The following is a 23,974-nucleotide window of genomic DNA, read 5'->3' on the forward strand; positions in this document are numbered from 1 at the left end:
ATATAATTTATACAAATATATATCACCATAAAAAGGTAGGTAGAACTCAAATAGTTACCAAAACAAGAGGACCTTATTTACCCCATGTGACATGGTGACATTTTGGTTCAAATTTACCTTTCTCGAAAAAAAAAAAAAGTTCTCCACCTTCTCTATTCTATCAGTCCGTCAAAATTAGACCGCATTCGGATGTCACCCAAGTGCGGTCCCAATTTATTTTTTTTTCAGCCGATTTAATAGACTTGCCCTGTCTCCCATATTATCTGCGAACCACTCTGTCCGAACAAAAAAAAGTTCAACATGTGTGCAGCCTCATAGAATATCACAGGTAAGAGTGCTATACGTGAAAATCACAGATCGCACTCATACGAGAAGATCGGTCGTGTGTACAAGTCCTTAAATAAGTCACTGTGCCCCTCAAGGATAAAATTGGTGTAACTTACACTAAATTCAACGGAAGGTTCCAAAAAAACACAGGAAAATGCGCATCAACAGATTTTGACTTGGATCTCTCTGAAAAACCACATTGCATTTTTTTCAGCTCTAAAGCTAGCTTGACACAGAGCTTAAAGCCAAAACCTTTTTTTCAAGATGAAACCACTTCAGGAAACGCTCCATTCTGAAGAGAGCTTTTTTTTTTTAAAGCGTCCTTTACAGCTTTTTTGGCATGATGTGTTAAGTTTGGAGCGGAAGGGGCCCTAGGCCAGGGTCACACAACTGTTTTTCTCTGATCCGAGAAAATTGGTCCGATTCTGCTCATCACACTCTGATCAGACACTTATAAAAGCGCAATCCAATTTTCCACTTTTCTAAAAGTGTAAGACGCTTCCTTTTTGTTTGTGCAGTGAAAATAAACATTGTCAAAAATTCACCAATAGCTCAACGTGGCAAGTGTGAACTTAACATTAAAGGGGTTTTAGAACAAACAAAAGTTGATTTGAATCAATAGATCTTGGAATAATAATAATTTCCACAATTGGATGCGTTTAAATAAAATGTTCCTGTGCTGAGGTAATCTTATAAATGTGCCCCTGCTGTGTACTGTGTAAGGCCATGTGCACACATTCAGTATTTTTCGCGTTTTTTTCGCGTTTTTCACTATAAAAACGCGAAAAAAACGCTAACATATGCCTCCCATTATTTTCAGTGTATTCCGCATTTTTTGTGCAAATGTAGCCTTTTTTTCCGCGAAAAAATCGCATCGCGGAAAAAAAAGCAACATGTTCATTAAATTTGCGGAATTGCGGGGATTCCGCACACCTAGGAGTCCATTGATCCGCTTACTTCCCGCACGGGGCTGTGCACACCATGTGGGAAGTAAGCAGATTATGTGCGGTTGGTACCCAGGGTGGAGGAGAGGAGACTCTCCTCCACGGACTGGGCACCATATAATTGGTCAAAAAAAAAGAATTAAAATAAAAAAATAGTCATATACTCACCTTCGATGTCTTCCCGCCTCTCCGCTGCATGCTGCCGCTTCGGTTTCTATAGCTGGTGTGCGGTGAAGGACCTGCGATGACGTCACGGTCTTGTGAATGGTCGAGACCGGTCATGTGACCGTTCACGTGACCGCGACGTCATGGAAGGTCCTGAACCACACCGGCATTTATAGGAACGGACGCCTGCAGGTGAGTATAACCATTTTTTTTATTATTTTTAAACATTCTATCTTTTACTATAGATGCTGCATAGGCAGCATCTATAGTAAAAAGATGGTCACACTTGTCAAACGCTATGTTTGACAAGTGTGACCAACCTGTCAGTCAGTTTTCCAAGCGATGCTACAGATCGCTTGGAAAACTTTAGCATTCTGCAAGCTAATTACGCTTGCAGAATGCTAAAAAAACGCGAAAAAAAACGGAAAAAAAACGTTTTCTTCAGGAAATTTCTGCAAGAAATCCGGACGTGTGCACATACCCTGATGGCTGTGTCTGACCGTGCAGGGACATGGTCTGATCATGCCACAGCTCCTGGGCAGGGGAGGAAGCAAAAGAAAGTATACAGACAGGTCAGCAGGGGATCGTAGCCATTACACAGAAAGGCATAAAAAAAAACACACACCCACACACAAGAACAAATTAAAAAGGACAGAAAAGTATTACAAATTTGAGGGTGGACACCTGTAGGAAAAGTGCAGAATTTACACTACATGTTAATAGGCCCTGTCTTACTAATTGTTTTTTTCTCTGAAACAGAAAAAAATGACTATATCTAAAATATGATAAACATCACCTTATGTACATTTTATTAAGAAAATAACCAAAAAGTTACAGATGGAGGAAAGCAAATAATAGTAATTCTAAAATATTCACGGCAATATGTCAATAATTAAAAAAAATATCTGTAATTTTTTTATTAATAAAAAAACAAACTTAGAATTGCACACTGAAAAGTATTAAAAACTCTAGCTTCATAATTAAAAACAATCTAAAATTTCCTAAATTAAAAAAAATAAAAAATCTATAATATGATAAAACAATGGCCTAGAATTACATAATGAAAAAAATAACAGATCTAGAAAACAAAAATAATGACTTTCTGAATAAATTATTTATTATTAAGAAATGCTTTACTTTTATTAATTAAATTTATTATTTATTAATTATGAAATTCTAGGCCATTTTTTATCATTTTATTAGTAAATTCTTGTTTTTATTAACATGTAATTAATATTCTGATTATGTAGTAAATGAATATATAATAATAATTTACTACATAATAAAAATTCAAAGTTAATAAAAAAAATTACTAATAAAATTATGAAAAATGGCCTAGAATTTCATAAGTAAAAAATAATAGACTTAGAATATAAAAATAAAGAAATTCTTAATAAATACAAATAATTTATTTCATAATAAAAATATTTATTAAAAGTAAAAAATAAAACCTAGAATTGACTAATAAAATTATGAAAAATGGCTTAGAATATCATAAGTAAAAAATAATAGATTTATAATATAAAAATAAAGAAATTGTTAATAAATAAAAATAATTTATTTCATAATAAAAAATATTAATTAAGTTAAAAAAAAAAAAAACTAGAATTAACTAATAAAATGATGAAAAATGGCCTAGAATTTAATAAGCAAAAAATAATAGCTTTTGAATATAAAAATAAAAAAAATTATTCTTATTAAGAATTTTTTTTAACAATAAAATATTATAGGTAAAAATAACAAAAACTAGAATTTACTAATAAAATGATGAAAATGGCATAGAACTTCAAAAGCAAAAAAATAATAGATTTAGAATATAAAAATCATAAATAAGAATATATTTAATAAAAATATTAGGTAAAAATAACGAAAACTAGAATTTACTAATAAAATGATCAAAAATGACCTAGAATTTAAAAAAAACTAAAATCTAGACTATAAAAAAATTAATAATTAACATAATTATATTAATATTTTATTTCATAACAGACATATTAATTAAAAGTAAAAACAAATCTAGAATGTAGTATTATAATAAATGATCTAGAGTTTCAGGATTAAAAATAAAGGATCTAAAAAATAATAAAAATAATTTTAAAAAGTAATAATAAAAAAATAAAGATCTACAATTCCAATTCAAATGCAATTTTTGGAACGGAATGATTTATTCGTAGGGCGAGTAATAGATCTGCCGTTGGAAGCTGAATCATGTTGTTCCTTAGAATTAAATCTAATCCCAATCTGTAATACTGAGGTCATGTCTAAGGTGAGCAGTCTGAGAAAAACAACTCGGCACTATAAGCTAATACCACAAACTAATGAGTCAATACTATTAACACCTGCACATTAAATGTATTTCGGTTGGCAGAATTCCCAGAAAATAAAAAAAAGGTGAAATGTAATATAGCGAGGTCGAGAGAAAAAAAAATTACATTTGGAAGTGTAATTAGAAAGCTTTCTTTTGTGCAGGTCTCAGACTAAAATGTTTGCCGCTGCTACCAAACCGAGTGCTTTACGCCAAGCAACTTGGCACCTACTTGAAAGATGATGGGTCCTGACACCAGAAACACTTGACTACGCCAGCGCAGAGAGAAGTGAGGACAGAGCGGGTCAGAGAGAAAGCACAAGGAATCCAGAGTCCAGGTCAATGTCTCGGAGAGCAGAGCCGCCATGTCCCAAAGGTCTCATCTGTCAACGGTACAGAGGTGGCAGCAATCTGACTCTTCTGCTCAATGTCTGGACCTTGTGGGGTTTTGTCAATATTTATCCAAAAATGCAAAAAAAAATGTAAATACAAAGATAAAAAAAAAAAAATTATTTCCCTTTTCCTATTGGTTTAACATTCAGTGCAGATTATCACTTAACCCTTTAAGGAATAAGACAATTTTTCATCTTTTTCTTCTTCCAAGAGCCATAACTTTTTTTTTTTTTTTTCTCATTTTTCCACAGCCAGTTGTACTTTTGAATGACACCATTCATTTTATCATGTGATGCATGGGAAAGTGGGGGGAAAAAAATTCCAAATGCGGTGAAATTTAAAAAAAAAAAAAAAAAAAAAAAAGTGCAATGTCACAATTGTTTTTATGGGGGGTTTTAGTTACCATGTTGACTATATGGTAACACCGATGTGAGAGTTTGATTCTCCAGGTCCATACGAGTACGCAGATACCAAACACATATAATTTGTGTTTTGTTTTTTTTCATTTAAATGGTGGAAAAAAAAAAACTTTGTAAATTTGTAACAAGTTTTTTTTTTGCATTTGATGCCATTTTCCGAGATCGTTTTATTTTTCGGGATCGGGGGCTGTGTGATGGCTTATTTTTTGTACCCTGAGCTGACGTTATTATTAATACCAATTTATGTAGATAAAAGGTTTTTATCGCATTTATCTTATTGCATTTTGTTGCAGGGGCCAAAAAAACCTGATTTAGGAGTTTTAATGTATTTTTTTTTCGCTATACCGTTTACCGATTGGATGTCTATAAATGACCGCCAACTGATTACATGAGGTCGCTTACTAGCCTATTCAGACTGACATACAGTATAGTTCTTCTGATTCACCATGTCGCTTGCCCCATGTGCAGCGCATTGCAGTAGCTTAGGTATCCATGGTTATGACCACTCATATAGTAACAGTTAGGTAGCCAGCTAAGTTACTGCAATGTTCTGTAGGTGACATAGCGAATCAGAAGAACTACACTACATTTCTAAGTGGAGGTATTTGCTAATATTATTATTATTACGCCTACTGCATATTAGGATAGGATCTTGGAGATGAGAATACCCCTTCCCGACCAATGCAGTATATATACGTCATGGTGAGCACCCGAACACAGAGGGCTGTACGCGGGCGATCGCCGATGGGTGACAGCTGATTCTGACAGCTGACACCTGGCACTCACAGCTCCCGGCACTTTATCCCACTAAATGCTGCCATCGATATCGATTGCACAATTTAGCGAGCAGGCAGAAGGAGGAAGCCCATCTGCCCTTGGATCAGCTCCCCAGCAACATCATCGTTGCCATGGTGACCTGATGTCGTCATGATGACATCCGGGTCACCAGCGTTAGCAAACTTCCTAAATGATGCTCAGAGCATGATGTAGCAAGTTTATGTGTCAGTGCAGCACTGACCGTTTATAAGGCATAGGAAAGCCCCTGCACGACTATGCTTTATTAGCGATGAGGCTGAAAAAAGTGAAAGTCCCATAGTGGTACAAAGTAAAACACGAAAAAAAAAAAAAAAAAAACTAAAACAAAATTGTAAAAATAATTTAAAAAAAAATAAATCACAAAATAATAAAAAATTAAAATATATTGTACCCGTAAATAAATATTTTTATTAAGAAAAAAAAAAGGTACACATATTTGGTATTGCAGCGTCCGGAACGATCCGACCTATAAAACTGTCCCTGCTTTATCATACCGCAGAACAAAAGAGGAATAAAACACAATCAAATAGACAAATGTAAAAAAAATACGGTATCTCTGAAAACGTTATCTTGTCACACACAAAAACAAGTCACTACACAGCTCCATCAGTGGAAAAATAAAGTTATAGCTCTCAGAATAAAGGGATGCAAAAATAATTATTTTTTCTATAAAATAGTTTTTATTGTGTAAAAGCGCCAAAACATAAAAAAAAAAAACTATGAAAATGTAGTATCGCTGCAATCATACTGACCTGAAGAATAAAACTGCCTTATCAATTTTACCACACGCGAAACGGCATTAAAAAAAAAAATTTCAATTGCTGATTTAGGTTCATTCTGCCTCCCAAAAATGGAATAGAAAGCAATCAAAAAATGTCATGTGACCGAAAATGGTACCAATAAAAATGTAATAATATCAATAAAAACAATCCCTCACATGACTCGGTCAACTGAAATATGTAAAAAATATAGCTCTCAAAATATGGCGATAGAAAAACTAGTTTTTGCAATAAGAAGCATCTTTTAATGTGTGAGTGACCGCAGCTAAACATTTAAACCCAACATAAATCTGGTATCGCTGAAATCGCACAAAACAGAAGAATAAAGTTGCCTAATCACTTATACCGCACGAGGAACGGCGTACAAAGTAAATAACACAAATTCTTCACCTGCCCTTGATTTGTTCATTCTGCCTCCGAAAGATCGCAGTAAGATTTGGCGCACATTTATCCTGCGCTCCGCACTGAGCTCTTGCACCGGAGTGCGTGCCTCCAGAAGCATGAAATGGGCATAAAAATGAAGCTTAAAAATGTAAAATCTAGACCTAAAACAAAATTTTAGTGGTAAAAATGTACTTATTTTTTTTCTTCACTGCCCAATGGTATAAAATTCTGTGACACACCAGTGGTGTCAATATGACCACTGCACCCCTAGATTAATTCAGGTGCAGTGAGATGCAATTGTAAAATAGAGTCTCTTATGGGGGGATTCTGCTGTTCTTTCACCTCAGGGGCTCTGTCAATGTGACATACCACCCTGAACCCTGTCCACCAAAATCTGAGCTTTGCACTGTGCCTTAAAAGTAGTTTTCAACGACACAGGAGAAATTGCTCAACAAATTTTGAGGTCCATTTTGTCCTCCTGTCCTTGTGAAAATGAAAAAAATTGGGCCTAACACAACATTTTTGTGGGAATTTTTTTTTTCATTTTTACAGATCCACATTGTAAAATTCTGTGAAGCAAATGAGGGTTCAAGAAGCTCACCACACTTCTAAATAAATTCTTTGAGGGGTCTAGTTTCTAAAATGGGGTCACTTGTGGGGGTTTTACACTGTTTAGGCACATCAGGGGCTTTGCAAATGCAACATGACACATGCAGACCATTCCATCAAATTCAGCGTTCCAAAACATCACTCCTTTTCTGACTCCTGCCGTGCACCCAAACAATAGTTTTCCCCCAAATATGGGGTATCTGCGTACTCAGGAAAAAGTGCACAACAAAGTTTGAGGTTCATTTACCCTGTTACTCTTGTGAAAATAAAAAAAAATTGGGGCTAAAAAAAATTTTATGTGGGGAAAATGTGATTTTTTTAAAATTTTCACGGCTCAACATTATAAAATACTGTGAGGTACCTGGGAGTTCAAGGTGCTCTCCACACATCTAGATAAGTTCCTTGAGGGGTCTAGTTTCCATAATGGTGTCGCTTGTGGGGGGTTTCCACTATTTAGCACATCAGGTGCTCTCCAAATGCGACATAGCGTCCGCTAATGATTCCAGCAAATTTTACATTCAAAAAGTTAAATGGCACGCCTTCCCTTCTGAGCCCTGCCGTGCATCCAAACAGTGGTTTTTCCCCACATATGGGGTATGAGCATGCTCAGGAGAAATTGACCAACAAATTTTGGGGTTTATTTTCGACTGTTAACCATGTAAACATTGAAAAATTTGGGACTAAAGTAAAATTTGTGTGAAAAGTTAAATGTTCATTTTTTCTTTCCACATTGCAAAAATTCCTGTGAAGCACACGGAGGGTTAATAAACTTCTAGAATTTGGTTTTGAGCACCTTGAGTTGGACAGCTTTTTTTTTTAGAATGGTGTCATTTTTGGGAATTTTCTGTTATATAGACCCCTCAAAGTCACTTCAAATGTGATGTGGTCCCTAAAAAAAATGGTTTTGTAAATTTTGTTGGAGAAATTAGATATCGCTGATAAACGTTTAACCCTTATAACTTTCTAACAAAAAAGACTGCTTCAAAAACTGAACTGATGTAAAGTAGGCATGTGGGAAATGTTATTTAGTAACTATTTTGTGTGACAAAACTCTCTGATTTAAGGACATAAAAATTGCAAATTTGCAAAATTTTCGCCAAATTTCCGTTTTTTCACAAATAAACGCAAGTCATAGCGAATAAATTTTACCACTATCATGAAGTACAGTATGTCACGAAAAAAACAGAATCAGTGGGATCCGTTGAAACATTCAAGAGTTATTACCACATAAAGTGACACTAGTCAAAATTGTAAAATTTGGCACGGTCATGAAGGTGAAAACAGGCTCGGGGGTAAAGGGTGTAAGTCTGGCTCCAATAAAAAGACCATGGCATTTTATGCTACTAGTAGGACAGCCATGGAGGATTCAGGATTTCTATTTTGCTGTGAGCGGCACAACAACAAACCCAACTGTGAAGGTGACATATTCTTATGTCGTGTCAGTAAAGGTGAGAGGTCCGGGGTTCTGATACTTCAGTCTTCTGGCATCTAAAAATCAATGACTTCATAAAAAGAGACTTGATCTAAACTCGACATCCAAAAAAAAGAAGTTTTAGTGAAATTAGTCATTGCCCCGGGGAGCGGCATTAGGGCAGACTGGTGCTCTTATTGTAAAGGTTAGGATATTGATTCATGTACGGCTCTGAAAAGGGCAAGACTGGATCAGCAGTAGTGAAGAGTAGCGGGAGAACAAGGCAGACGAAATATCACGTATCACAGCGATCAGCCTGCTCAGCATGTGTCTACACCGTCACTAGAGCCACAACGGGATGTACAGCATGAACGGCACAGGGATAAGGAGGGACGGAACATGACGGCAAAGCAATGGCACCGCGCCCCCTACGCAGTCTGCGCAACTCATGGCACATTCAAAGATTGGCTATGCCATACAAATCGCGTGCAGCAGCACTTGTATTGTCACATCATTATGCCACTTTCTCATATCAGACAGTGATGGGCCGATCAGACACAGGGTCTCCTAAACAGCCTCATAGGTGCCCCCAAAAGGCTATTGAATTTGAGGCAGGGGTCCCTCATCAGCTGATTCAGACAGCGCGGTCTATACTAAGACCAAGAAAGGAGATGTCAATCCAGCCTTATACACAGTGCTGTGGAGTCAGAGTCAGTGTCCGTTTTGGTGGAGTCGGTATAAAATGGATCGACACAAACACTTAAAATATATAATACATTGGGTATAGTAGTACACTGCAGGATGTGCTGTAAATGTTTTTATAAGAATTTGGGAAAGTTCTGAAATGTCCTATAAATGTCTGCTCTGTTCAAGAGCTATGGATCTCGGCTTTTAGTTGGGATGAATCTGTGCTGCACTTTATGTACATGCTCAGTAGTGACCAGTGCTGTAGGGTTGTAGATGAGATGAATCTGTGCTGCACTTTATGTACATGCTCAGTAGTGACCAGTGCTGTAGGGTTGTAGATGAGATGAATCTGTGCTGCACTTTATGTACAGGCTCAGTAGTGACCAGTGCTGTGGGGTCAGGTGAGATGAATCTGTGCTGCACTTTATGTACATGCTCAGTAGTAACAAGTGCTGTGGGGTTGTAGATAAGATGAATCTGTGCTGCACTTTATGTACAGGCTAGTAGTGACCAGTGCTGTGGGGTTGTAGAGGAGATTAATCTGTGCTGCACTTTATGTACAGGCTCAGTAATGACCAGTGCTGTGGGGTTGTAGATGAGATGAATCTGTGCTGCACTTTATGTACATGCTTAGTAGAGATGCCGCGCTGTGTGGTCATAGATGAGATGAATCTGTGCTGCACTTTATGTACATGCTCAGTAGTGACCAGTGCTGTGGGGCTGTAGATGAGATGAATCTGTGCTGCACTTTATGTACAGGCTCAGTAGTGACCAGTGCTGTGGGGTCGTAGATGAGATGAATCTGTGCTGCACTTTATGTAAATGCTCAGTACTGAGGCAGCGCTGTGGGGTCGGAGTCAGGAAAATTGATGAGTCGGAGTTGGAGTTGGTGGTCTGGATTACCGAATCCACAGCCCTTCTTATACATAGTAAAATACAATTGGGTCAATCTCCTTCAATTCAGAGGGCAACCGAGGATTTCAGAGGTCAAATGCAATTTCTATGCAGTGGATGCATATTTTATAGGCACTTTACAGAGCAGCTGTCGGCACATTTTTTTACATGGTATGGCCATATAGGCACTGACCCCTAATAAAAAATGATACCTTTACTTGTATAGACCCATTGTGACAGACATGAGAAATCTAGAACAGAAGCTGTATGAAAATTGAGCTGGAAGAGCACTGGAAGAGGATCAATGCACTTGAAAAAAGCAGAACAAGTGAAATTGACTGACATCCCCCCAGTGCACTTTCAGCCTAACTTTCAGATAAAATAAATTGGTGACGAGCATCTTTTTGTTGAGGGACGAGCTCCTATGCAGACATACCACTACTTTCATATGTAAAAAAAGGATAACAGTTTCCCTTTAATGAGGACGTGTCGATATTCCTGACGAATCGATTTTAGTAAAACACAAGACGTAGTTTTGCATTCACAGCATTGGAGGAGCGCACTGATGATCCACCGGGCTTCAGAGCAGCGCTCTCAAGCTTTATAGAAAGGAGAACTCATTGGAAAAAGCGCAGAGGCGGGGCGAGCGCAGAGGCGGGGCGAGCGCAGAGGCGGGGCGGGAGCAGAGGCGGGGAGGGAGCAGAGGCGGGGCAAGCGCAGAGGCGGGACGGGCGCAGAGACAGGACGAGCGCAGAGACAGGACGAGCGCAGAGACGGGGCGAGCGCAGAGACGGGGCGAGCGAAGAGACGGGGCGAGCGAAGAGACGGGGCGAGCGAAGAGACGGGGCGAGCGCAGAGACGGGGCGAGCGCATACGCGGGGCGAGAGCATACGCGGGGCGAGCGCATACGCGGGGCGAGCGCATACGCGGGGCGAGCGCAGAGGCGGGGCGAGCGCAGAGGCGGGGCGGGAGCAGAGGCGGGGCGGGAGCAGAGGCGGGGCGGGAGCAGAGGCGGGGCGGGAGCAGAGGCGGGCGTTACCTGATGGTGCTGGATTCTATTTATATTGCTGGTGAAGTTGTGATATAAATGGAATTTGTCAACGTCTTTCACGGGTCCTTCCTTCTCTTTTCCTGTTGATTTAGCCAGGGTGGACTGCAGGGTGACATAATTCTGTTTGCAGCTAGAAATACAAAAAAACAATGGCTGGTTGACACAAGGCGGTAAACACACAGTTGTATCCCCCTACAGAACCCTGCACAAGCCCCGTGAGCCCAGAGCCCGGCCGTGTTCAGAGCAGGCAGGTGCCGAGCACGTCCGTGCGCTCTAAAGTCCAGATTCCTGTCTCTATGAACCCCAGATCTGTAGGATACAAATCTACAAAACATTGCAGGCCAATCTCAACAATCTCCCTGAGGAAGAACAAATGGACAGACAGATGGATGGGACAGACAGGTCACCTGTTAGTCAGAGTCAGGCAGGGGGCGAGGAATAGGCAGAGAGGCAGCAGAACTGTAAGTGCATTGCCTACCCATGTGCAACTCATTATGAAAACATTTAAACTATGGATTTCACTAAAACAGCAAATCAGATTTCTACTGTATTTTTCGGACCATAAGACGCACTCAGGGTTTTGACAGCAGGAAAAACATTTTTCTATAACTTCACTGGTGGAGGAAAGTGTATGGTTGATTGTAACGGATTTCAATGCACTATGGTAAAAAAAGGAAAATAATAGATTTAATGTTAGTGTTTCTCTAACATCTGTACTATACACAAACAGCACTGCTACATGCACATTTACATATACACAGCTATGCTACATATGCAAATTTGTATACACACAGCTCTGCTACATAGACATTTACATATACACACCACTGCTATGTGCACATACAGACACACAGCTTTGCCACATGCACATATAGACACACAGCTGTGCACATGCACATATAGACACACAGCTGTGCACATGCACATATAGACACACAGCTGTGCCACATGCACATAGACACACATAGCTGTGCCACATGCACATATAGACACACACAGCGGTGCTACATGCACATATAGACACACAGCTGTGCACATGCACATATAGACACACAGCTGTGCCACATGCACATATAGACACACAGCTGTGCACATGCACATATAGACACACAGCTGTGCACATGCACATATAGACACACACAGCTGTGCCACATGCACATATAGACACACACAGCGGTGCTACATGCACATATAGACACACACAGCTCTGCTACATGCACACATAGACACAGCTCTGCACATGCACATAGACACACACAGCTCTGCACATGCACATTTACTTACACACACGATGAATTACCACATTTTGCCGATTCTTCCAGGCCTGTAATGGATCCCAAGACCTATACGTTCCTGGAGCTGGTTGGATGGAAGAACCTTCAGGCCGTGGAGCTCCTGTGCTGGTCCCGGCAGCTTCCTCTCCTGCTCTGCACTGATCACATAGATCAGTGTGGGACAGGAGGAAAGAGCAGTTCTCTCAGTGACCGGGAAGAACAAAGTGTCAGCGTTCTCCTGCTCTACAGCATGCCTGCGTAACAGTGTGTCTTATGGTCTGACAAATATGGTACATGCCATTTGTTTGGACTATAAAATCCTGATGACAGGTTCTCTTTAAAAAGGAGTTTTCCAGTCTTCTTTAAATCTTTGCAGAGGGAAGGGATACTTCTATAGGAAAGAAGGCGGCCAGAAAACTCCTCTAGCCAACAGTGTGGCCTTTCCTTGTGAGGATCAGTAGGAGTCCTGACAATCTGTCCTCATGGAACAATTTGTGCGGCCGTAGCTCAGCAATATGCCATCACTCCAGGCAGTGGAAAACTCAGGTTACTTATACCGTACCCTTGAAACGTCTTCTTAGAAATGTTCTCTCTACCTGCATGATTAAAGGGAACCTGGCAGGTCACCTGACCGCCCCAAACTGCCACCAGAATGTTTCACACATGTTCTATAGCGGCACCAAGGAAACCTGGGAAATGCTACGTGCAAGATCACATACAGGACACAGTCAGGAGGCAGAGAGCGTATTATTTCTTACAGATTTCTGATGTGTTCCAGAGAGTCCTTATCTTTGGCCACCATGTCGGCTAAGATGTGCTGCACCCCCGCCTCGATATCCTGCAGTTTTGAAAGTCCTGTAAAGCAAGACAAATGAATTTATGTTCATACACATACCATGATTTCATTCCAGGCTCAGGCTTTCAGGGGAAAACTGATAATAAGTTGAGTTGGGCTGAACACCGTAGGTCATGTTCACATTACTGTTTGCTTGCTTCCAGTGCATACACATCGATAGAGCACCAGTAACAAGAAGACATTTTTTAAAATTGTCCTTTCAGCAGATAAGCCCATCTGTACTCACAAACCCTTTGTTACTGTACAGAAAAGCGTCATTTTATACCAAGAATCCAGTAAAAATATCCAGTAAAAATAAAAAATAAGAAAAAAAGAAACTTTTCTTTTAGATGATGGACGACACTCTAAAAGGAAAGTGCTAGCAACAAGGCAGTAGATCATACAGATATCAGCACTTTGATACACGTACAAAGTGATATTACACAAAATCAGACTAAGTCCGGGGTATTCTGCATAATTAGGGAAAACGGATCATAGAAAAACTGGTAAAAAAAATGGACAAAAACCATTAGGAGAATTTGCAATCAGAAGATTTCCAACTTCAGCGTTTACTTATGTAACACTGCCCTCTAGTGGTATTATCCTGCAATGAATCTATGCAGAATTTCTTGGATGTTCTTATAAAGTTTCTAAAAAAATATATAATTTTGTCTATATAAAATCTAATAAAGAAAATGGTGATATAGCTCAGTGCACATTATTAGGTGCAGCATGAGTCATACCCATTATGTGTGGAAGCCTCGATATTCATGGCCAACCGACCTGCTGCTGATTGACAGCTGTCTCCATTAATACTGGGACTTAAAAGGATCCTACGGAGAAATGATGGATCGGTGGCGTTCCAGCATCTGGCACCCCCAATGATCGTCTCAAGTCAGACACTTCACAAAAAAACAAGACTATATGCGGACAACCGGCAAAGAAACCTGAGTTATAGGGGTCCATCAAGTTCCATCGTAACCTCAGGACAACTCGGTGGACTCTGATGGACACCATTTTTCGGGGTCGGAGCCGAGACAGGGCGGGGTCGGAGCCGAGACAGGGCGGGGTCGGAGCCGAGACAGGGCGGGGTCGGAGCCGAGACAGGGCGGGGTCGGAGCCGAGACAGGGCGGGGTCGGAGCCGAGACAGGGCGGGGTCGGAGCCGAGACAGGGCGGGGTCGGAGCCGAGACAGGGCGGGGTCGGAGCCGAGAGAGAGCGGGGTCGGAGCCGAGAGAGAGCGGGGTCGGAGCCGAGAGAGAGCGGGGTCGGAGCCGAGAGAGAGCGGGGTCGGAGCCGAGAGAGAGCGGGGTCGGAGCCGAGAGAGAGCGGGGTCGGAGCCGAGAGAGAGCGGGGTCGGAGCCGAGAGAGAGCGGGGTCGGAGCCGAGAGAGAGCGGGGTCGGAGCCGAGAGAGCGCGGGGTCGGAGCCGAGAGAGAGCGGGGTCGGAGCCGAGAGAGAGCGGGGTCGGAGCCGAGAGAGAGCGGGGTCGGAGCCGAGAGAGAGCGGGGTCGGAGCCGAGAGAGAGCGGGGTCGGAGCGGACATAGAGCGGGGTCGGAGCGGACATAGAGCGGGGTCGGAGCGGACATAGAGCGGGGTCGGAGCGGACATAGAGCGGGGTCGGAGCGGACATAGAGCGGGGTCGGAGCGGACATAGAGCGGGGTCGGAGCGGACATAGAGCGGGGTCGGAGCGGACATAGAGCGGGGTCGGAGCGGACATAGAGCGGGGTCGGAGCGGACATAGAGCGGGGTCGGAGCGGACATAGAGCGGGGTCGGAGCGGACATAGAGCGGGGTCGGAGCGGACATAGAGCGGGGTCGGAGCGGACATAGAGCGGGGTCGGAGCGGACATAGAGCGGGGTCGGAGCGGACATAGAGCGGGGTCGGAGCGGACATAGAGCGGGGGTCAGAGTGAAATCAGTTTTCATGTTTTCAGTCAGTCCATGAAAATCTGTGATCCAAGTACTTTAGGATGCTTTTCACGGACCCATAGATGTGCATTTCCCATTCTGATAGTATCAAAATTAGATATCACCGATTCTTTCCTCGGACCACTCGAGCTGGGAAAAAAATTTGACAAGTGCACGGCCGCATGGAATATCATAGGTGTGAATGCTATGATCGCACTCGTCCGATCCACTTACCTAAACCACATATATGGGCATGCAGGTCTGTAAAATTGTAAATCCATTAACACCTTTATACCTTTTACTTGTTGCTTACTTCCCGAGTAAATAGAGTTTTCATCATTGTGCAAATGATGCGTTAAGTGCTCCAAGCGTGGCAAAGCACTTAACAATCCTCTGCTTCTCGAAGATGTTTCCCCACCTCTTTTGCTTGATAGATTGCCTACTGTCTGTGTGATGTCAGACACAGAAATCGGACAGTGAGATCAAGCAAAAGACAAAGAATTGTTAAGTGCTTTGTCCCGCCCAGAGCACTTAACACCTCGTTTGAAAACGCTAATTTCTCAGGAGTGCAGCAACAGGTACACAATATAAAGGGGTTGATGGATTTACATTTCATAGCTCTGTGGCTTAATGGGGTTGAACTTACGGATAGATTTTCTGTAGGGAATTTCTGATGTCGCACCTACCTTCTGTGTTAGGTTTTATATACATGTGAAGGTTTAGTTGCTGCGGGGTATCGATCAGCGCTTTGGCTGCAGCTTCCAATCCCAGTTGCCTGGCTCTCTGGGCTTTGGTGCCTTTGCTTCCAGTTTTGTATGGCGTGTACTAGAGGGGAAAAAGTGAGAGAAGCGTGAAGTCCTGTCCGTACAGTGACCTGCATCCACGTACGCGGGCAGATACTCACCACGTGCTCTATTTCATCCATGCTCCTGCAGTTCAGCATGGCGGTGTGTAAACCTGCGTGCAGCTTCCCTTCCTTCTTCAGTTTTTCTACCAGACTGTGGGCTTTCTTTGCAACCGACCTGATAATAGAGAAATAAAAAAAATGGGTGAATTAAATTTTAATGAAATAGAAGAAGGCGGATAAGACTTCCTATACATTTCCACTAAAACAAAAGGGATGAACTGGCTGAAAAAAGAAAAAAAAAAAAAGTATAATCCAATGTCCTTTACCCCCCATGGACAATTTTTATTTTTGTGCCTTGGTTTATTCCTCCCTGAAAAGCTAAAGAATGAATTGTAGCGACATCCCATACCAAAATACAGGAAAAAAATCCAAGTAGGGTGAAATGATGAAAAAAAATATAATTCCCCCGTTGTTTTTAGGATTTGGAAGGGTAAAGATGACAACTTGACTCTCCAGATCAGAACGATTATGGCAACACAAAACTTGCATGTTTAAAAAAAAAAAAATTAAATAAAACAATATGAAAGGGAATATGTTAGCAGGTGTTTGCTATGTAATCTGAGGGCAGCATGACGTAGGGACGGAGACACTGATTCCAGCGATGTGTCACTTACTAGGCTGTTTTGCTGTTTCAATACAATTAGTGTTTTATCAGCAGGAGATATCACTGCAGGACTAGGTGTCACATGCCTCCTGGTCCAACCACGCCTCCTCAGCACTGATTGGTGTATATTGACAGAAAACTGCCAGTGATGTGGGCGAGGTTATACACAGCTCAGCATTCTGAGCAGCAGAGAAAACTGTGACTATCACAACTGCTTCACTCAGTAAGCTAAATGATACACCGTTAGAATCAGGGTGTCTGTCATACTGCTGGCAAAACCTTTTAACAGATTTGCTTTAAGAATTTTGAGAACCATCATTTTCTAACTATAAAGCTGTATGAAGCCTTTCTTTTTGTTTGTCGAGCTATAGTTTCTATTGCTTCCAGTTTGCGGTTCACACAACCTTTTTATTACATTTTTTAGGTGTAGGCCTTTATGAATCAGGGCCTTAAAGGGTTATTCTCATCTCCAAGATCTTATCCCAAATATGTAGTAGGTGTATTATTATTATTATTATTATTATTATTAATAATATTAGCAAGTTCCTCCAATTAGAAATGTAGTATGGTTCTTCTGATTCACTATGTTGCTTTCCCCATATGCAGGGCATTGCAGTAGCATAGGGTTACGACCGCTCACATAGTGACAGTTAGATGTTAGTGGCCATAAGCATGGATACCTAAGCTACTGCAATGCCCTGCACATAGGGATAGTGAAATAGCAAATCAGAAGAACTATACTACATTTCTAATTGGAGGTATTTGTTATTATTATTTATTATTATAGCGCCATTTATTCCATGGCGCTTTACATGTGAGGAGGGGTGTACATATTAAAAACAAGTAGAGTAATCTTAGACAATACAAGTCACAGCTGGTACAGGAGGAGAGAGGACCCTGCCCGCGAAGGCTCACAATCTACAAGGGATGGGTGAGAATACAGTAGGTGAGGATAGAGCTGGTCGTGCAGTGGTTTGGTCGATCGGAGGTTACTGCAGGTTGTAGGCTTGTCGGAAGAGGTGGGTCTTCAGGTTCTTTCTGTAGGTTTCCATGGTATTTGTTATTATTATTACACCTACTACATTTCTACATATTGGGATAGGGTCTTGGAGATGGGTTACCCCTTTTAATATTTTTGAAAGTTTTTTTTTTTTTTTTTTAATTCTTACTTTATTTTATTTTTTTTAACCCTCCTAGGGGACTTCAGATCACTTAATGGCTTGTACTATATACCGAATTCTCATACTATTGCAGTATCTAGTGAAACTAACATTCACTATGAGGTCATACACATAGGAAGCCAAGGCGGCAGTGATGGGGGCCTTCATCAGGCTCTCCGTGGCCATAGCATCCCATCAGCACCCTGTGATTGCAGGCCATTTAAATACTGCTGTCAGAGATTGACAGTGGCGTCCAAATGATTAACCCCTTAGTGACGGAGCCTAATTTTTGAAATCTGACTAGTGTCACTTTATGTGGTAATAACTCTGCAATGCTTCAACAAATCCCAGTGATTTTGAGATTGTTTTTTCGTGACACATTATACTTTATAATAATGGTAAATTTAGGTCAATATGTTTTGTGTTTATTTATAAAAAATATCAAACATTTGAGAAAAATGTTAAAAAATTAGCAATTTTCAAAATTTTAATGATTATCCCTTTAATCCAGATGGTCATACCACAGCAAACCATTAATAAAGAACATTTCCCACGTGTCGGCTTTACATCAGCACCATTTGTAAAATATTATTTTATTTTGTTAGCATTTTAGTGGGTTTAAAAATGTAGCATCAATTTTTCATTTTTTCAAGGAAATTTACAAAAAAAATTTTTTTAGGGACTTATCCATGTTTGAAGTGACTTTAGGGGTCCTATATATTGCAAACCCCCAATAGTGATACCATTTTAAAAACAGCACCCCCTGACATATTGAAAACTGCTGTCAGGTAGTTAATTAACCCTTCAGGTGCTTTACAGGAATTAATGCAAAGTGGCATGACAGGAATGAAAATGTGTATTATTACCACCTAAATGGCCCTAACTTCTAAACAGATTACTACAGCCGACAGACTATAAGGCCACTATTTGGTCGTGAATTGCCATGGCAAACATCAGGACCACACAATCATGATCTGAGGGCACCAATTGGGATAAAAAGGAAGCCCCCACACTCTGTTAACCATTTATAATGATGTAGTAACTATTGACAGCAGCATCTAAGGGGTTAAACAGATTTGGATGGTGCAAACACTGATCATGTCTGATACACCAAGTTGTCAGCTATAGTGTACAGCCGACAGCTGCGCGATTGCTACATGTATGGTGAGGCTATTCTCTTATATCTCAGGTCAGTTAAAAGATGTATTGGCTGTCATTAAGGGGTTAAACAGCAGTGATCGGAGCTAGTTCTCAGCTGTTAGGCCATGTGCACACGTTCAGTTTTTTTCGCTATAAAAACGTGATAAAAACGCGGAAAAAAACGCTTACATATGCCTCCTATTATTTACAGTGTATTCCGCATTTTTTGTGCAAATGTTGCTATTTTTTCAGCGAAAAAAATCGCATAGCGGAAAAAAAAGCAACATGTTCATTAAATTTGCGGAATTGCGGGGATTCCGCACACCTGGGAATGCATTGATCTACTTACTTTCCGCATGTGGCTGTGCACACTATGCGGGAAGTAAGCGTATCATGTGCGGTTGGTACCCAGGGTGGAGGAGAGGAGACTCTCCTCCACGCACTGGGCACCATATAATTGGTAAAAAAAAAAGAATTCAAATAAAAAATAGTTATACTCACCTTCGATGGCCCCGGAGTCTTCCCGCCTCTCAGCGGTGCATGCGGTCGCTTCCGTTCCTATAGATGGTGTGTGTGAAGGACCTGCGATGACGTCGCGGTCTTGTGATTGGTCGCGAGACTGCTCATGTGACCGCTCACATGACCGCGACGTCATCGAAGGTCCTGCACACACACACCATCTATAGGAACGGACGCCGCTGAGGAGATCGGCTGTCTGCAGGTGAGGTATAACCATTTTTTTATTTTTTTTATTATTTTTAAACATTCTATCTTTTACTATTGATGCTGCATAGGCTGCATCTATAGTAAAAAGTTGGTCACACTTGTCAAACACTATGTTTGACAAGTGTGACCAACCTGTCAGTCAGTTTTCCAAGCGATGCTACAGATCGCTTGGAAAACTTTAGCATTCTGCAAGCTAATTTCGCTTGCAAAATGCTAAAAAAAAAAACACGAAAAAAAAACGGGGAAAAAACGCAAAAAAAAAAAGCGGATTTCTTGCAGAAAATTTCCGGTTTTCTTCAGGAAATTTCTGCAAGAAATCCTGACGTGTGCACATACCCTTAAGAGGCAGACGTATTGAGCAGGCTCAACTCCTGCACCCGCTAAATAGATCCACGCAGGAAGTAATTTGTATTGGCGTTAAGGGGTTAAAATAATAAGCTATATAACTTACTATTACTCCTGTATTGCTAGGCAACTATTCTTCCTGGTCTGGAATTTTGCAGCTCCATTTCCTGCTCTGGCTGGCGGACTGCCCATTACAACATGAGGTGGTCCGCTGTCTGTCTATACGTTAACCCCTTTAAAGGACCCTAGACTGTTTTTTTGTACCCCAATCTTGGTGAAGAGTGTACAGGAGTAAGATGCGCCAAATTTATCATGCGCTTTTTATATTATATATATATATATATATATATACACACATATACATCACGGCACGCTCATTGCTATCTAATTAACGCAGCTGTCGATTAAACTAAAGTAAATAATGACAACATTCAATAGCGCTTACGCAGGTGGTAAATTAACTTAAAATGAAGTTAATAACAATAATAATCATTAAAAATCTGAATAATACCAATAACCAATCCTGCGATTTAGTCGATATTGTTGTTGTCGATCAGCTACTGCATCGTTGTCCGGATTTTCCTGCGGCCTGTGAGATGGACCTGGCGATTCTTCTTGGCTCATTTTGTTTGGGAGAATGCAGATGCAATTAAATGCACGTTTACCTTGGCTGAAGTGGTTGAATTACATAGAAAGGAAGTGCTGCGTGTGGTAATGTGGGGGGGCGGAGCCTCGTGTGGTAATGTGTGGGGACGGAGCCTCATGTGGTAATGTGTGGGGACGGAGCCTCGTGTGGTAATGTGTGGGGACGCAGCCTCGTGTGGTAATGTGGGGGGACGGAGCCTCGTGTGGTAATGTGTGGGGACGGAGCCTCATGTGGTAATGTGTGGGGACGCAGCCTCGTGTGGTAATGTGTGGGGACGGAGCCTCATGTGGTAATGTGTGGGGACGGAGCCTCGTGTGGTAATGTGTGGGGACGCAGCCTCGTGTGGTAATGTGGGGGGACGGAGCCTCGTGTGGTAATGTGTGGGGACGGAGCCTCATGTGGTAATGTGTGGGGACGCAGCCTCGTGTGGTAATGTGTGGGGACGGAGCCTCATGTGGTAATGTGTGGGGACGGAGCCTCGTGTGGTAATGTGTGGGGACGCAGCCTCGTGTGGTAATGTGGGGGGACGGAGCCTCGTGTGGTAATGTGTGGGGACGAAGCCTCGTGTGGTAATGTGGAGGGACGGAGCCTCGTGTGGTAATGTGGAGGGACGGAGCCTCGTGTGGTAATGTGGAGGGACGGAGCCTCGTGTGGTAATGTGTGGGGACGGAGCCTCGTGTGGTAATGTGTGGGGACGCAGCCTCGTGTGGTAATGTGTGGGGACGCAGCCTCGTGTGGTAATGTGTGGGGACGCAGCCTCGTGTGGCAATGTGTGGGGAAGGAGCCTCGTGTAGTAATGTGTGGGGACGAAGCCTCGTGTGGTAATGTGGAGGGACGGAGCCTCGTGTGGTAATGTGTGAGGACGGAGCCTCGTATGGTAATGTGTGGGGACGGAGCCTCGTGTGGTAATGTGTGGGGACAGAGCCTCGTGTGGTAATGTGTGGGGACGCAGCCTCGTGTGGTAATGTGTGGGGACGCAGCCTCGTGTGGTAATGTGGGGGGACAGAGCCTCGTGTGGTAATGTGTGGGTACGGAGCCTTGTGTGGTAATGTGGTGGGGGCGGGATTGTGTGTGGTAATGTGTGGGGACGGAGCCTCGTGTGGTAATGTGTGGGGACAGAGCCTCGTGTGGTAATGTGTGGGGACGCAGCCTCGTGTGGTAATGTGTGGGGACGCAGCCTCGTGTGGTAATGTGGGGGGACAGAGCCTCGTGTGGTAATGTGTGGGTACGGAGCCTTGTGTGGTAATGTGGTGGGGGCGGGATTGTGTGTGGTAATGTGTGAGGACGGAGCCTTGTGTGGTAATGTGGTGGGGGCGGGATTGTGTGTGGTAATGTGGTGGGGGGAGGGATTGTTTGTGGTAATGTGGTGGGGGGGCGATTGTGTGTGGTAATGTGGTGGGGGGAGGGATTGTTTGTGGTAATGTGGTGGGGGGAGGGATTGTTTATGGTAATGTGGTGGGGGGGCGATTGTGTGTGGTAATGTGGTGGGGGTTGGGATCGTGTGTGGTAATGTGGGGGGGCGGGATTGTGTGTGGTGATGTGTAGGGGGTGGAGCTACTGTGCAGGGGGCGGGATTAGCGAGTAATCACGATGATATATATATATATATATATTAATTAGACTAGCTGAAGAGCCCGGCGTTGCCCAGGCATAGTAACTAACTGTGGTTACAAATTACAATGATTATATTACACATAAAAACGTCTCACATCATATACTCAACACTACAGATTTGCAACACAAATTAACTAAACGAAAACCTAAGTATTGATAGTATTTTATTTTCAACTCATTCAAGAGCCTTTTGGATAAACAACATTTTTGTTTTTTCCTTCCGATGCAAAGATGAACAGATTTTTGGCTGTTCCAACTCTTGAACAGGCCACGTAAAGTTGTCCATGAGAAAAGCATGGAGATTGCAAATCGATCCCTACTACTTTCAAGGACTATCCCTGAGCCTTGTTAATGGACATTGCAAATGCCAGTCGAAGTGGAAACTGGAGGCGTTTAAAATCAAAAGGCAAATCAGTTGGAATGAGAGGAATTCTTGGAATGAAAAGGTCCTCTCCTTAGGCACATCCTGTTGCTGAGCTGTGTATCAAATCCTATCCTGTGTGATACTGTCTGCTGAGCTGTGTACCTAATCCAATCCTGTGTGATACTGTCTCCTGAGCTGTGTATCTAATCCTATCCTGTGTGTTACTGTCTGCTGAGCCCTGTCTCTAATCCTATCCTGTGTGATACTGACTGCTGAGCCGTGTATCTAATCCCCTCCTGTGTGATACTGTCTGCTGAGCTGTGTATCTAATCCCCTCCTGTGTGATACTGTCTGCTGAGCTGTGTATCTAATCCTCTCCTGTGTGATTCCGTGTGCTGAGCTGTGTATCTAATCCTATCCTGTGTGATACTGTCTGCTGAGCGGTGCACCTAATCCTATCCTGTCTGATACTGTCTGCTGAGCTGTGTATCTAATCCTAGCCTGTCTGATACTGTCTGCTGAGCCGTGTATCTAATCCTATCCTGTGTGATACTGACTGCTGAGCCGTGTATCTAATCCCCTCCTGTGTGATACTGTCTGCTGAGCTGTGTATCTAATCCCCTCCTGTGTGATACTGTCTGCTGAGCTGTGTATCTAATCCCCTCCTGTGTGATACTGTCTGCTGAGCTGTGCATCTAATCCTCTCCTGTGTGATTCCGTGTGCTGAGCTGTGTATCTAATCCTATCCTGTGTGATACTGTCTGCTGAGCCGTGTATCTAATCCTATCCTGTGTGATACTGTCTGCTGAGCCGTGTATCTAATCCTATCCTGTGTGATACTGACTGCTGAGCTGTGTATCTAATCCTGTCCTGTGTGATACTGACTGCTGAGGTGTGTATCTAATCCTATCCTGTGTGATACTGTCTGCTGAGCTGTGTACCTAATCCAATCCTGTGTGATACTGTCTCCTGAGCTGTGTATCTAATCCTATCCTGTGTGATACTGACTGCTGAGCCCTGTCTCTAATCCTATCCTGTGTGATACTGACTGCTGAGCCGTGTATCTAATCCCCTCCTGTGTGATACTGTCTGCTGAGCTGTGTATCTAATCCCCTCCTGTGTGATACTGTCTGCTGAGCTGTGTATCTAATCCTCTCCTGTGTGATTCCGTGTGCTGAGCTGTGTATCTAATCCTATCCTGTGTGATACTGTCTGCTGAGCCGTGTATCTAATCCTATCCTGTGTGATACTGTCTGCTGAGCGG

At 42.3% G+C, this 23,974-nt stretch overlaps 1 protein-coding gene across 2 annotated transcripts in view; it reads right to left on the reverse strand.

The window, feature by feature from the left end:
- SRBD1 (S1 RNA binding domain 1) overlaps nucleotides 1-23,974 on the reverse strand; it is a 242,494-nt gene that overhangs the window by 187,212 nt on the left and 31,308 nt on the right. For both annotated transcript variants that reach the window (XM_077282407.1, XM_077282408.1), the window contains exons 8-11: nucleotides 16,109-16,226; nucleotides 15,891-16,029; nucleotides 13,217-13,313; nucleotides 11,173-11,314 (exon numbers count right to left, since the gene is read on the reverse strand). In XM_077282407.1, the coding sequence (XP_077138522.1) occupies nucleotides 11,173-11,314; nucleotides 13,217-13,313; nucleotides 15,891-16,029; nucleotides 16,109-16,226 (496 nt within the window). The remainder of the gene's footprint in view (nucleotides 1-11,172; nucleotides 11,315-13,216; nucleotides 13,314-15,890; nucleotides 16,030-16,108; nucleotides 16,227-23,974) is intronic.

Source organism: Ranitomeya variabilis, chromosome 2 (assembly GCF_051348905.1).
Source record: "Ranitomeya variabilis isolate aRanVar5 chromosome 2, aRanVar5.hap1, whole genome shotgun sequence".
Lineage (NCBI taxonomy): Eukaryota > Metazoa > Chordata > Amphibia > Anura > Dendrobatidae > Ranitomeya > Ranitomeya variabilis.